The following is a 13,859-nucleotide window of genomic DNA, read 5'->3' on the forward strand; positions in this document are numbered from 1 at the left end:
GCACATTAGTCACCAACTAATGTGCTTTCATAGCCCACGATCTAAATCTTGAATCCAATAAGGTTGAACACGCGCTCGTCGAAATCATCCCCAGCAGAGCGTTCAAGACAAGTATATTGATACTTAACATATACAGTACAGCCAAAGACCTCAGGGCTACATTATCAACAGGACTACAGCAAGGCCAAGACATTCCCACTCCTGGTGGCCGGAGACTTCAACGCTCCGCATCAAGCATGGGGGTACCAACAAGCTCACCGCAAGGGCGTCGACCTATGGCAAACTACAGTCAATAATCACCTCACGCTTATACAAGATCCGGCTGTTCCGACCAGGATCGGCAACTCCTGCTCTAGGGATACCACACCTGACCTCCTTTTCATACGGAATGTAGAATCGGCATCTTGGTCCAACCTCCAAGTGGACCTTGGCAGTTATCACAATATCCTGGCCACCTCCGTCAACGTGAGAAGCGGAGACCTCAAAGAATTCCCTCTTACAGATCGGGATTACTTTCGCAAGATTAGGGAAGAGCGAGCACAAACACATGACTCAGCACTTAGCCTAGAGCAGTGGGCTGAACAGTTAAAGGAGGATATCAGGCGGCGACAAAGAAAGTCCAGCCTGAACTGGAGGTGGACAGGATGGATAGCCGCCTCGCTCTTCTTCTAGAAGCTTTTAGCTTCTAGAAGATGTCACGTCACTGGTGAACAGATGGAAAAAGCAGGAACTCAACCGAAGGCTCCGAAAGAAGGTCGCGGAGCTTAACAAAACTATAGAAGACCACTGCCAAACCTTGAGCAGACAACAGTGGGACTAGGTATGCAATTCCGTGGATGGCAAGACGACAGTTGGAGTTAAATGGAACCTACTGAAGCATCTGCTCGATGATACCAATACCAAGCCAAACCAAAGACTGCGATAGCGACGGTTCTACACCAGGCATCACAATCAGAGACATTGCAGACCGTACTCGACAGACTGGCTCGCAAGTATTTGCCACTGGGCAACTCGGGTGACGAAGGCTATCCCCCCTACAAAGGCTCATCTTGCCCCGAGCTAGATAACCCCTTGAAGGCATGCGAAGTGATGGAAGCTCTCCAAATGGCAGGTCGGCCCCTGGTCCTGATGGTATGCCCAACAGGTCACTCAGAAACCTGGACGACTGCTCTATAGAATGGTTGACAGAGGAGATTAATGGAATATGGGAACGAGGGGTTGTCCCGGAGTCATGGAAAATGGCCTCGGCCATTCCCATTTCAAAGCCTGGATGACCTCCGAGTCTCTCAAACCTCATACCCATTTCCCTCACGTCCTGCATGGGGAAAGTAGCGGAACATGTCATACACAATCGAATTTCCAAGCGCATCGAGAAACAAGGATTGTTTCCATACAAGATGATCGACTTTCTTCCGGCACTTAAACGCAAGACTTGATGAAGCTCATCAAGTGTCAAATCATTGACAACCCCACAAGAGATATAAGAGGCATCCTAGGCTTAGACTTGAAGAAGGCCTTTGACAATGTATCCCATGCCCACATTCTGAACTCCATCTCGGAGCTCAATTTCGGAGACGCCTACCGCAGGTAGATAAGGTGGTTCCTACGGGATCGCAAGGCCACATTTAAAATCGGTGACCTCAAGTCCGGCAATTTCAGTTTGGGCCCCAGAGGCACACCACAAAGAGCGGTAATCTCACAACTGCCTTTTAACGTCGCCATGAAGAAACTATCGCAAAGGCTCTCCAGCATAGAAGGGATCAATCATACGTTCTACGCTGATGACATCACAATCAGGTGCACCGGAGGAAGCGAAGGAGCTGTTGAATTAGGCTTACAGGAGGCTGTAGATCAAACAGAGATGTACCTGGAAAATACGGGGCTTAGATGCTCTCCGAGCAAGTCTGAGCTCCTCCTCTACAGGCCAGTCAGTAGAGGTACCAAACCTAGAGGCTGGAAACCGTTGTATGAAATAAACATCAAACTCCACACTAAAAGCGGCTGTACCATCCCTAGCGTAGGCACCATTCGGGTCCTTGGCATGTGCCATTTAAACACTCATGTAACCAACTGTCTTTGTCTTCTTCATTCTTTTGTATTTACCACTCCCCCTCTGTAATGCCCTTGGCCCTGAGGGGTATAATAAATGAAATGGAATATTCATCGAATCCAATGGCAGTAACAATACGACGCTCAACAAGCTCACAGCCAAGACTGAGAACATGATCAGACTCATCAACATAGTCTCGAATAGGCGTGTTGGTTTAAAGGAAGACAACTTCCTCAGGTTGTTCCACGCCTTCCTCATGAGTCATATAGTTTATGTGGCAGCCATGCACATCTGGTATAACTCCGAGAAGAAACGATTAAACACGCTCATCAGAAAAAGTATTAAAAAATACTAGGCATTCCGTTACGGGCGAGCACGGACCTCCTTATGCAACTAGGAGTGCACAACACATCGGACGAGCTAATAGAGGCCCAGGAGTCAGCCCAACTATCCTGTTTATCCTGTACCCCGGCCGGAAAGAAGATCGTGGCGGTTCTTGGGATCAAACCTATCCTCATGGAAGAGCGGAAATATGCAATTTCAGAAGATTAAAGGAACAACATACGAGTTGTACCGTTTCCTCGTAATGTTCATCCTCAGCACAACGTAGGCAGACGCAGGCCAAGAGCCCTCGCCCTCCTCAAGCGTACCAAGGATGATCCCTACTCGACATGTTTTGTCGACGCGGCCCAATATGGACAGTCGTCTAACTTCGCCATTGCCCTCGTTGATCACAACGGACAGATAGTGAATGCGGCTTCCCTGAAGTACTCAACAGCAACCAGAGCGGAGCAGGTCGCAGTTGTTAGAGCACTCCTAAACAGCAGATCACAAATCTTCACTGATTCGAGATCGGCGGTCAGGGCTTTCGCTTCAGGATCCATCGCTGAGGAGGCTCACAAGATTCACAAGAACAAGATAATCTCTCCGCACACCATCACGTGGTTTCCGGCTCACCTCGACCCCCAGCTCGACTCCTTTCCCAATCTCAATGACATCGCCCACTCCCAAGCGCGCGCACTAACCCACCGCGCGGGAGCAGGATCGAGCTCAGACTCCGGGATTCTCGAGTTTCGGGACACTCTCACTACTTTCAGCGAAATTACTACGCACTATCACTTGGGCAGGAGGATTTGTCCTCCCCTTCACAGCAAACTGGCTAGACCTCTGGCGTCTACTTTACGCATGCTTCAGACTAAGTGCTATCCAAACCTGGCCCTTTTCCACACGATCACTCCAGAGGCTTTTAGCTCTACCTGTCCCGACTGTGGGGCTGTTAGCAATCTCGCACACATGCTCTGGCGATGCCCCTCATTATAGGGACCCGATCGCATCACGGAACAAGAATGGAGCTCTCCCATACAGAGCTCACAACTTTCACGTGAAACTTGGGCTGTCCAGAGAGCCCAGGGTGTGACGGTTAGGCTCGGACTACCAGTCCCCACGTGGGAGCGGCCCGCAGCTCTGCTCTAGGGCAATGCTTCTCAGGACCTTGTAATCAAAGTTCTTTGTCTGTGTGTCAGCAAATAAACTATACATGGAATCTTGCACAACATGGATCACGATGTTTAGCGCCCCGCCATGTGGAAAGAAACTGTTCTAGCTCATGTGCAAGACAGTATGAAAACAGTTGCTTATGAAGTGAGCGCCATGGCAACTTCTCACGCAGGAATATGCTCAAGCAGGCTTTCAATGATAGTATCGACTAAGAAAGTATGCGCGCGAACATTAGGGGCGTATTCTGTAAAGTTATACATTATTTTCCATTTTCCTTTTTTTTATCTACCGACTGGACAAATCCCCAATGCGGCGATAACGGCGTTGGGCTGGCATCTGCGGCCGTAACAAAAGGTGGGAACAAATGAAAATGACAATGATAGTTACAAACTACACCTACAGAAGCTGCCACATTAGCGTTATTTGCTAACTTAGGCATATGAAGGAATCTGAAAAAAAAAGAATAATAATTCAGGCAAGCAAATCGCACGCTGTGTCAACAAAGTTCGCAGGTTCAGAACAAGACACGTTTAATACATACCTGCCTTCTAGCGAACTTAAAAATTCGTAAAATCCTGCAACCATTACCCGAGGTGGGGGAGGGGGCTATTCATCCTTTATTTTTACTTTGCTCTGGGCGCGCACCGCTTTTGGAGTATGCGCATTTCATTAAAATGATATACCTTTGGATGTAGCACCGAAACCGCAACAAATTTTGAACAGCCATAAAATGACCAGCAACCCATGGTTTATGAAATAACAATTGCCTTTGCAACGACTCTCATGTTGCCGATTTTACTTGGCATAGAAACTTCTTTGACTAAAGCTGCACTGGCAAGTATCCCTCGGCTGTGATTTGACAATCTGAAGATTTGCGTGAGTATCTAGGAGACGGCTGAGCAACAGTTCAGGCGAAAAGCATTTGACGTAAAATTTGACGCAACATTTATAAAATTGTAAAGCGAGCCCAAATTCATAAACATTACAAAAGTTCGCCAGTTTTAGCAACTGGAGGTTTCAATTACCGCATGATAAATTGTGCTGGATTTTTGACTTACCATTACAGGAAAGAGAAGGGGCTGGGGTCTAGTTGTAGCCCAAGGCGAAACGTTTGATATATATGCAATCATGACGGCCAGTATAAATGTTGTGGCGAAGAGGATGAAGAACATTTCAATAATGGTCGCGCTGTCCATTTTCACAGCATACTTGCCAGTAATGTCCCAGCCAGCTGATCCTACAACGGTGCGTGCAAGAAATATCCAGTTTTAAAGGACGTATTTCCAATAGGGAAGAGTATTGGGAGCAGGGAGCGATTTGGGTAACAATCCATGCGCACATAAATAATGGCATGAGCGTTAGAAAAAAGTGTAGGGAAGGCTCGGAGATCAGAGGAAAACCGCTTTAGCTAACCATTTATTTAAAATTCAATGGTTATTTCTCCTATTTGTGATCTTTATAAAACGACAGATAAGAAAAAGAAACACGCCAGTCCTGAGCTGCTTTGCCGAATAACAACGCAACTTGAAGCTTTTGCTTCCGAGCATTTGCATTAAAGATTTCGTTTTCCTGGAAATAAATCGCAAAATTTGAAAGGTTTCTCGCGTATTGCTTGTTCGTTAATTTAGTCTTCCTAATCTTGCAGTTCGCCGTAATATCGGCGCTCTTTCCCTCTATCGCAAATTCTTCCTCACTGTTCTTTGATATGGCAGCCGCCTGCCACCACAGTAACCCCACCAACCAAAAAGGGCTCACGTACTTTCCTCTAACGAGCGCTGCAGGGCCGTCTGGACTGAAATTATCTTTGCCCTGCTTGTACAGTTCATTTAACTCTTTCGTTACCGCGCCTATAGAATTCGATTAATTTTATTGATGGTACTTATACGCGTTGCTTTACATTACATTTGGAATTATTCTGCTAGCAAGATCATTTATTCTCTGAAAAGATGACTGAACATTAGCTACTTGTCAGATTTGGCAATTTTTTTGCAGACTGGAGTGTCTGGAACAATGTTACTTCCCCTAGACGTATCCTCGATATCAGCCAGCGGTGCTCCAAACACTTTTTGAATCGAAAGAGTCAAAATTTGCACTTCGGTTGGTTCGGCAAAATAATTTTTAAGTTGCAGTAGCAGCGAAGACAAACAAGGTTGCCTCGGGTTGTCATTTTGCTTATCAGACGTATAATGTGTTTTAACGATGTCACAAACAACAGTAGGTGCTCATGGATGCCTGTTATTTTGATAATTATGTTCGAGCAATATCAAGTGCAAATTTATTTGATCCCCCTAGGCTGGCTTGATCCATAAGCGATTCGGCATCCCATGCACATATTATTACGCGCAGTCCTTCCTGTCGCGTAGTGTTTTCACCCACACAGGAGCACGCAGTTGATGACAGACAGACCTTTGACCGAAGCTTGGCTGTCTGAGCACTTACATTCTGAGCACTGCCACTTGAAGTGAGCTTATTCATTATTGAACAATATTGTGTAACATTCCACATTACTGTAACTCGCAGTGGTAGCTTAGCGGCTATGGTGTTGCTGCCAAGCACGAGGTCGCGTGATTTAATCCCGGCTGTAGCGGCCGCAATTAAATAGGGACGAAATGCGAATACACCCGTGTACTTAGATTTAGGTGCACGTTAAAGAACCCCAGGTGGCCCACATTTCTGGAGTCCCCCACTATGGCGTGCCTCATAATCAAATCGTGGTTTTGTCACGTAAAACCACGTAATTAATATTTTTAATAAATAATTTAACAAGAACGTTAACTAAGGAAAACACAGAAGAGCGACTCTTATGCCAACAGTAAGCTCCGCTGATCGCTGTTCAAATCTTCTTCAGTTTTCTTTCGCTAACAGGCCCGCGTGATTCTTGTACTATTTGCTTTGTTGCTAGAAAGCAGTTCTTTTTTCACGCTATTTCGGGAGGCTACATTAATGATACCGCTGTGAAGACCACCAATAAATTTTTTTTTCGTCACGCAAGTTACGGCGTCGTATATACGATGTCATTGTCTTGCATATACGTTTTCAGACATTTTGGCCGCGTTCCTATACACGTAGTTCTACTTCCATACGGTTTCGTCGACTTAAAGTGGTGAAAGCTCTGCAGATGGAGAACGTGCGTGCAGTCGCTCACTTCGGTCGTAATGAGAGCCAACGCGGCTGAGGGCTCGCTTTTCGAAGAAAACATGCAGGGCTGTTTGTGCTCACATAATACGTTATAGACAAAAGGTTAGAGTAGGTACGTAAACTGCAGAAGAATTAGCTTTTCTTGCGATAGCATGTAAATCGACACGCCAACGCATTTCTGTCGTTGCCGTGATGTTCCGTGTAAAGTTCAAGGGCGATAACATTGTGGCCGCTCAACGTAGGCTTTATGTGCGAGTGAAAGTGTGTGAGGGTGAGCCGACAGTGGTAGCTCGATCACAGGCGTACACGGGAGAAAAGCGGGGAGGAGCGCGCATCTTCCGCTGCACGTCGAAGGGGGAGGAGGACGTTCTATTCCAGCAGCAACTGCGAATGGCGCGGCTGCGCGTGTTGGCGCGGTCCCATTACACGGGCACCTACCATAAATGTGCCTTTCAAGAAACCAAAATTCTAACCGAGACCAACCAACAAAAACGACAGCTTAAACCGTTCCAAAGGAAACCTGCCGTCTGGTTATGTTCATCGTGTAAGCACAGAACTAACTATCTCCGACGACACCCAGGCGACTACCCTTACGTAGCCGAGAAGCAGTCACGACCCCCTCCTCCACCCCTTCCCTCCGTCACTCCCCCACATTGACCACGAAAGCTTCAATGTTGCGCCTGAACGTCCACATCACCAATCCAAAACAAAGGAGCCGAGTTGGTTCCGAAACGCCGGGCCTTGAGAGTATGACAATAAATAAAGTTATTTTTTTTATCTGGAGCCCACCCAACTCGGTTTCGACATGGCATGGCATGGCACGCCCCTTTGCGGCACTCGTTCTTGCTTGATCCCGTTGCTACGGATGATACCTACAGCATGAGGTGTCGTCCGCCTGTGGCTTAAGGCGGATTTGCGAAGTCTTCCGATGCGCGCAATGCAGTGTCCCCGGGGGATATTTCCCTCGTCGCGAGTCGTTGAACAACTTCTGCTTGTGTGGCAATTGTCAAGGATCTCTGCGCAGTGGTAGGGAGCCGTCTATGGCTCCTTGCAACCTAATTCCTCACGCACAATAAACATGTAGTCGCTTCTATGAAGACGCGTTTCACTTTTATGTTCTACCGATTCCTAAAAAAGAAGGATCAACCGTATTTTTGATAATACTTCGTAACCTTTGAGTCAAGTTCTCGGTAATGCGTTCGCTAAGTTCAAGGAGCGATGACTAATGTCGCGAGCAGCGAGCGAATTGCATACGCAAGGGTTCCGCAGGGTTGTGTGTTTTGCGAATGGCGCATAAGTTTTACCGCTGCCATGGGACCAATAACTATGGCTAACCAAGATTGAATATGGCGAATATTGGTGGGAAACCCCAATAAATATGTGTGAGAGGTCAAATGTGTGCAGCATTTCCATAAGACTCTCTGTGTTCCATGTATTCATTTCTATGTGTTCGAAAGCGTTGTATTTGTGCAAAGATTTAAATGTACCTCTCTGATGTGGGAACGGTTCAAAACATGTGGAATAGTTTGAGGCAACTGAAATTCCTAATGCAACCGCTAGAAAGAAGCAACTTCGCTGGAAATTGCGTTGTGTTCCTATACGACCGCAGAATTCCGGTGTATTTTTTGTACTGTCTCGTTAAATGAATGACAATATTATGGGCATCATTAAGGAGTGCGCAATAGAAGTCAGTGGTGACTTCGTTAGACAGGAGATCGGTAAGCTATCGCAGGAGACGAAAGATCTGATCAAGAAACGACAATGTATGAAAGCCTCTAACCCTACAGCTAGAATAGTACTGGAAGAACTTTCTAGGTTAATCAACATGCGTAAGACAGCTGACATAAGGAACTATAATATGGATAGAACTGAACATACTCTGAGGAACAGAGGAAGTCTAAAAGCAGTGAAGAAGAAACTAGGAATGGGCAAGAATCAGATGTATGCGTTAAGCGACAAAGCGGGCAATATCGTTACTAACATGGATGAGATAGTTCAAGTGGCTGAGGAGTTCTATAGAGATTTATACAGTACCAGTAGCACCCATGACGATAATGTGAGAGATAATAGTCTAGAGAAACTTGAAATCCCACAAGTAACGCGGGAAGAAGTAAAGCACGCCATGGGAGCTATGCAAAGGGGGAAGGCAGCTGGGGAGAATCAGGTAACAGTAGATTTGTTGAAGTATGGTGGGAACATTGTCCTAGAAAGACTGGCCACCTTATATGCACAATGCCTCATGACCTCGAACGCACCGGAATCTTGGAAGAACGCTAACATAATCCTAATGCTTAATAAAGGGGACGCCAAAGTCTTGAAAAATTACAGACTGATCAGGTTACTGTCCGTTGCCTAGAAAGTATTTACTAAGGTAATCGCAAATAGAAGCAGGAACACCTTAGACTTCTGTCAACCAAAGGACCAGGCAGGATTCCGTAAAGGCTACTCAACAATAGACCATACTCACACTATCAATCAGGTGATAGAGAAATGTGCGGAATATAACCAACCCTTATATATAGCTTTCATTGATTTCGAAAAAGCGTTTGAGTTAGTCGAAACCTCAGCAGTCATGCAGGCATTGCGGAATCAGGGTGTAGATGAACCATATGTAAAAATACTGGAAGATATCTATAGCGGCTCCACAGCCACAGTAGTCCTCCATAAAGCAAGCAACAAGATCCCAATAAAGAAAGGCGTCAAACAGGGAGATACGATCTCTCCAATGCTATTCACAGCATGTTTACAGGAGGTATTCAGAGACCTGGAGTGGGAAGAATTGGGGATAGAAGTTGATGGAGAATACGTTAGCAGCTCGCGATTCGCTGATGATATTGCCTTGCTTAGTAACTCAGGATACCAATTGCAATGCATGCTCACTGACCTGGAGAGGCAAAGCAGAAAGTGGGTCTGAAAATTAATCTGCAGAAAACTAAAGCAATGTTTAACAGTCTCGAAAGAGAACAGCAGTTTACGATAGGTAGCGAGGCGCTGGAAATGGTAAGGGAATACATCTACTTAGGGCAGGTAGTGACCACGGATCAGGATCATGAGACTGAAATAACCAGAAGAATAAGAATGGGCTGGGGTGCGCTTGGCAGGCATTCTCAATTCATGAACAGCAGGTTGCCACTATGCCTCAAGAGAAAAGTGTATAACAGCTGTGTCTTACCAGTACTCACGTATGGGGCAGAAACCTGGTGGCTTACGAAAAGGGTTTTGCTGAAATTGAGGACGACGCAACGAGCTATGGAAAGAAGAATGATGGGTGTAACGTTAAGGGATAAGAAAAGAGCAGATTGGGTGAGGGAACAAACGCGGGTAAATGACATCTTAGTTGAAATCAAGAAAAAGAAATGGGCATGGGCCGGACATGTAATGAGGAGGGAAGATAACTGATGGTCAGTAAGGGTTACGGACTGTATTCCAAGGGAAGGGAAGCGTAGCAGGGGGCGGCAGAATGTTAGGTGGGCGGATGATATTAAGAGGTTTGCAGGGACAACATGGCCACCATTAGTACATGACCGGGGTAGTTGGAGAAGTATGGGAGAGGCCTTTGCCCTGCAGTGGGCGTAACCAGGCTGATGATGATGATGATGATGACCTTTTCTTGATGAATGCACAGAGTGGAGGAATGCTTCCTTGCAGGAAAAGTGGCTCAGTGATAGGCTAGCTGTACGGACATCGCTATCCCACCTTGGTAGATGCCTTGCACAGATCTCATCTTTTGGCTACATAATCAAGGAAAGAATTCATGTTCAGTGCTGGTTGCATCATCCGAAGGGACGCCGCGTTTTTCGGCCAGTGCAGCCGCACAAATGCAACTGATGTGAACAATTGCCTGGTGGTCGTTATTGATAAAATTTCAATGAAAACGAACGTTAGACTAATCGCCGCCCTCAACAATTGTTAAACTTGCACGACCGAAATCCAAATAACTTGGATGAATAAAATGCCAGAAATGATGAGGTGGCCCTTTTGAAACAGACGTCGTTTACGAGATTGCATTTCCGCTCACTACAAGACCTGCATTCCATTGGTAGAGTAGTTTGAACGCCAACTTTTCCAGCGAGCTCTGAAAATGAGTCATGCTTTCATTTCTAAATGTCAAAATGAAAACAGTCGTGTTTTCCTGTGTCCATCTTAACAGAATTCACTAGAAATTTAACTTTAATTTATTAAAGAATGTTTAACAACAGGCTTTCTCCTCTTCTTGTTAGGTGGCACTTGAATCGAAGCTCCAACCACTATGTAAAAATCAGACAGATACGTTAGCCACGGAAGAAGGAGAGAAAGAAAAGAAATTGAGGGCACAATCCACTCGGTGAAGGTGGATTGCCAGCGAAGCTGTTACCATCCATTTACCTTATTCAAGTCTAATGGATGAAATGAGAGAGGCGCCTGATCGACATGAACGGGATCTGCGTTGCAACCAGCCATTCTTCGACAACGTTCAGCGGGGGCAGATGCGGGGTACGAGCGTCAAAGATTGGTGGTGAGATATTCGCACTCTCCGAACCGGAGGCGATGGGACGACAACAAAGCCACCCCGCGTACGTTTATTGATGGTTCGACTGTTGACCGGCGATAAGGTCCAAGCCTGATCGACCGTGAACCAGAGGCATGAGACGGAGGGCGACGTAAAAACATTCTCAATTTAAAAAAGTAAAATCATGCCCGAAACATAATGATAAAATGAATGTACATACTACATGCAGATGGTTCTAGCTTCGCGGAAGGCGTGCGGGTCACGCACAACACACGCCCTGACGCGACGCGCGACACAAAGCCCACCACGTGCGAACTACTAACACTCGCGAAATGACAAACAAATTCGCGACACAAATGAAAAACACACGCGACAATAAACGTGGCAAACACTACACTAACAGAACATACAAGAACTAACACGCGATGAATAATTAAATGAAAGATAAAACGCGATTAAAAAAAAAGAGTCCGGTGGAATGTTCTGGGAGTGTGCTGGAACACGAGGCTTATCTGTGGCGTGCTTGCCGAGATCCCGATCTGAAGAGCGTCGGGCTGCTGGTACCTCGCTGCCGGAGATCCTGGACGCACTTGCAACGCCTGTCGATCGACCGGTGAAGACTTCGGCCTGGAGATTTCAGCCTGCCGACCACATTTTCAGCTGTCTCCCGGTGCACGACCACGCTGCCTCCTCTTCCAAACCGCTCTGTTCGCTCGCCGAGCAGCCTCGTCCCTCGTCACGCTCTAGCGACCTACGTGACCAACCGGTCAGGTGAGCTCGGGTACAATTGGGGAGCTTTCTTCCCAATCGCCGTGCAAGCGGCGTTGCGGCTGCGGCGGCAATGGCGGCCATGTTGAGAGGGGTGCGGGCAAGCACTTTGTGACAACGAGTATCCGCAAGTCTTGGAAAGGAGAGGCAGTTTACCTTCGAGTAGAGAATCCTTGCAGGTACCGCACACCTTGAAATCAGACACGGCGTCTCCCGGGAACGCACGCGCGAGGACGTCGAGGGCACTGCGTTTCTCTGCGGCGTTCTTTACGATGGAGATGCGCGACAAGTAGTTGCGGAACCACAGGCGGTCGGACACGGCCCAGGAGAATCCGAATTCCACGTCGAGGAACTCTCGCTTGAATTTCGAAGTCGCTCCCTTGAACGTGGTGATCTTGTCGGCGTAGTATACTTGCGGCATTTCGCCTCGTTCTCCGCTTCTCGTCGCGGCTCGAGCGAGCGCGTCGTTCGCGGTCCGCTTCTTTGACCCTCGCCCGATGCTCGGCCTCTTGGTTCGAAGGGTTGTGCCTACAACGTTGCTTCGAGAGCCTATGTTGCTCCTTTCTCCGCGCGCAGCATTCCCGTTGCTCATTGAGAGTTCTAACTTTACGTGGCCTACCAATAGCTCATATTCTAACTAAACCGCGCGCATACTTTACATAGGATGTGTGGTTTTATACGTAAACCGAGACCTACGTATCCAGATGCACATCGCACTAACGCCACTCGCTTCTACGCAGGAACCTTATAGCAGCGCCAACCCATTGTTCGGCGACTCTCGCTGTGATCCATCAGCCACGAGACACCATGCCAACCGCGCGTGCGTGCGCTACCTTTGTTTTTTGCCCTAAATCGTCCATTTCTAGAAAGCCGAGTTTTCTATGGACCGGCACAAAAGAATCGCCGGTTGGTAGAGGTAAGCAGCTTCGCTGTAAAACATGCGTGGCTCTGCTATCGCAAACACCAATGACCAGCGGAGCTTGGGAAAGGCCAGTAGAGCAGTGCCAAATCACACACAAGACACACTAGCGCCGGCAACACGTCCCTACACGTCCGCCAAAAGCGTCTACTACGGCATTCGGGATTTGCGTGGCCAACGCCGTAGCAGACCCCCCGGTTGTCTCCACTCTGTAGGAAGCGGCGGACGAGGAGCACATCGAGGCACCCTATTGGGGGCGAGCACTTACGGAGTCGCCATTTGTCGGAAGTGCCTCCCTTGCCTAGTACGAGGGATCACGCGGCGGGCTCGTCATAGGTTTCGCTTACGGCGCTCAATAAAAACACCACGCGGCAGCCCTCCTGGACATTTATGTAAGTACTCTCAAAACGAGGGAAGTTTTTGACTGTCGATATTATAATCTTGGGCAAATTGAAAGCACAGAATCGTGTACATACGCTACCTCTTTACCGAATACGCACAGCGAACACCACTGCGCGCGATGGCCGCGATGGAGTCTCCCGAACCGGCTTCTTGCGTGAAAGGTAGGCAAACGCTGAGAGTAAACTATGTGAAATATGGTATCTAGTGGGTTGTCTGTATAAACAAATGGGGCATAACGGAATGAAGCATCAATGTAGCGATCGCGCGGGTTCGTAGCGACCGACTGCGTGTCTGCATGCATGTCCGCGCGCAATGTTTTGCTTTCGCGGTGAACGCGTGTTTTGCTTTCGCGGTGAACGGTGAACGCGAACGCGAGCTTTAGGCTGCAGCATATGAGCATTTGACAGTACACAAGCAACTTTTGTTGCGTGGACGCTATCAGAACTGTTCAAAAAGAATTTCGTTATAGAGACTTCGACGCCTATAGCTATATACGACGACTGTGATGTGCCCTCGCGGGTATTCAATCTTCTTTTGTCTTTTAAATTCTTGCACATTTCAATATTATTTCTCAAGTTACGTCGCACTGTATGCTT

The 13,859-nt window shown here is 47.3% G+C and overlaps 1 protein-coding gene across 1 annotated transcript in view; it reads right to left on the reverse strand.

Annotated features, from left to right (window-relative positions):
* Positions 1 to 12,676, reverse strand: part of LOC142583346 (phospholipid-transporting ATPase ABCA3-like) — a 133,777-nt gene extending 121,101 nt beyond the window's left edge. The window contains exons 1-2 of the mRNA XM_075693766.1: positions 12,099 to 12,676; positions 4,606 to 4,784 (exon numbers count right to left, since the gene is read on the reverse strand). Of these exons, the coding sequence (XP_075549881.1) occupies positions 4,606 to 4,784; positions 12,099 to 12,534 (615 nt within the window). The 5' untranslated portion in view covers positions 12,535 to 12,676. The remainder of the gene's footprint in view (positions 1 to 4,605; positions 4,785 to 12,098) is intronic.
* Positions 12,677 to 13,859: the final 1,183 nt, after the last annotated feature.

Source organism: Dermacentor variabilis, chromosome 5, assembly GCF_050947875.1.
Source record: "Dermacentor variabilis isolate Ectoservices chromosome 5, ASM5094787v1, whole genome shotgun sequence".
Lineage (NCBI taxonomy): Eukaryota > Metazoa > Arthropoda > Arachnida > Ixodida > Ixodidae > Dermacentor > Dermacentor variabilis.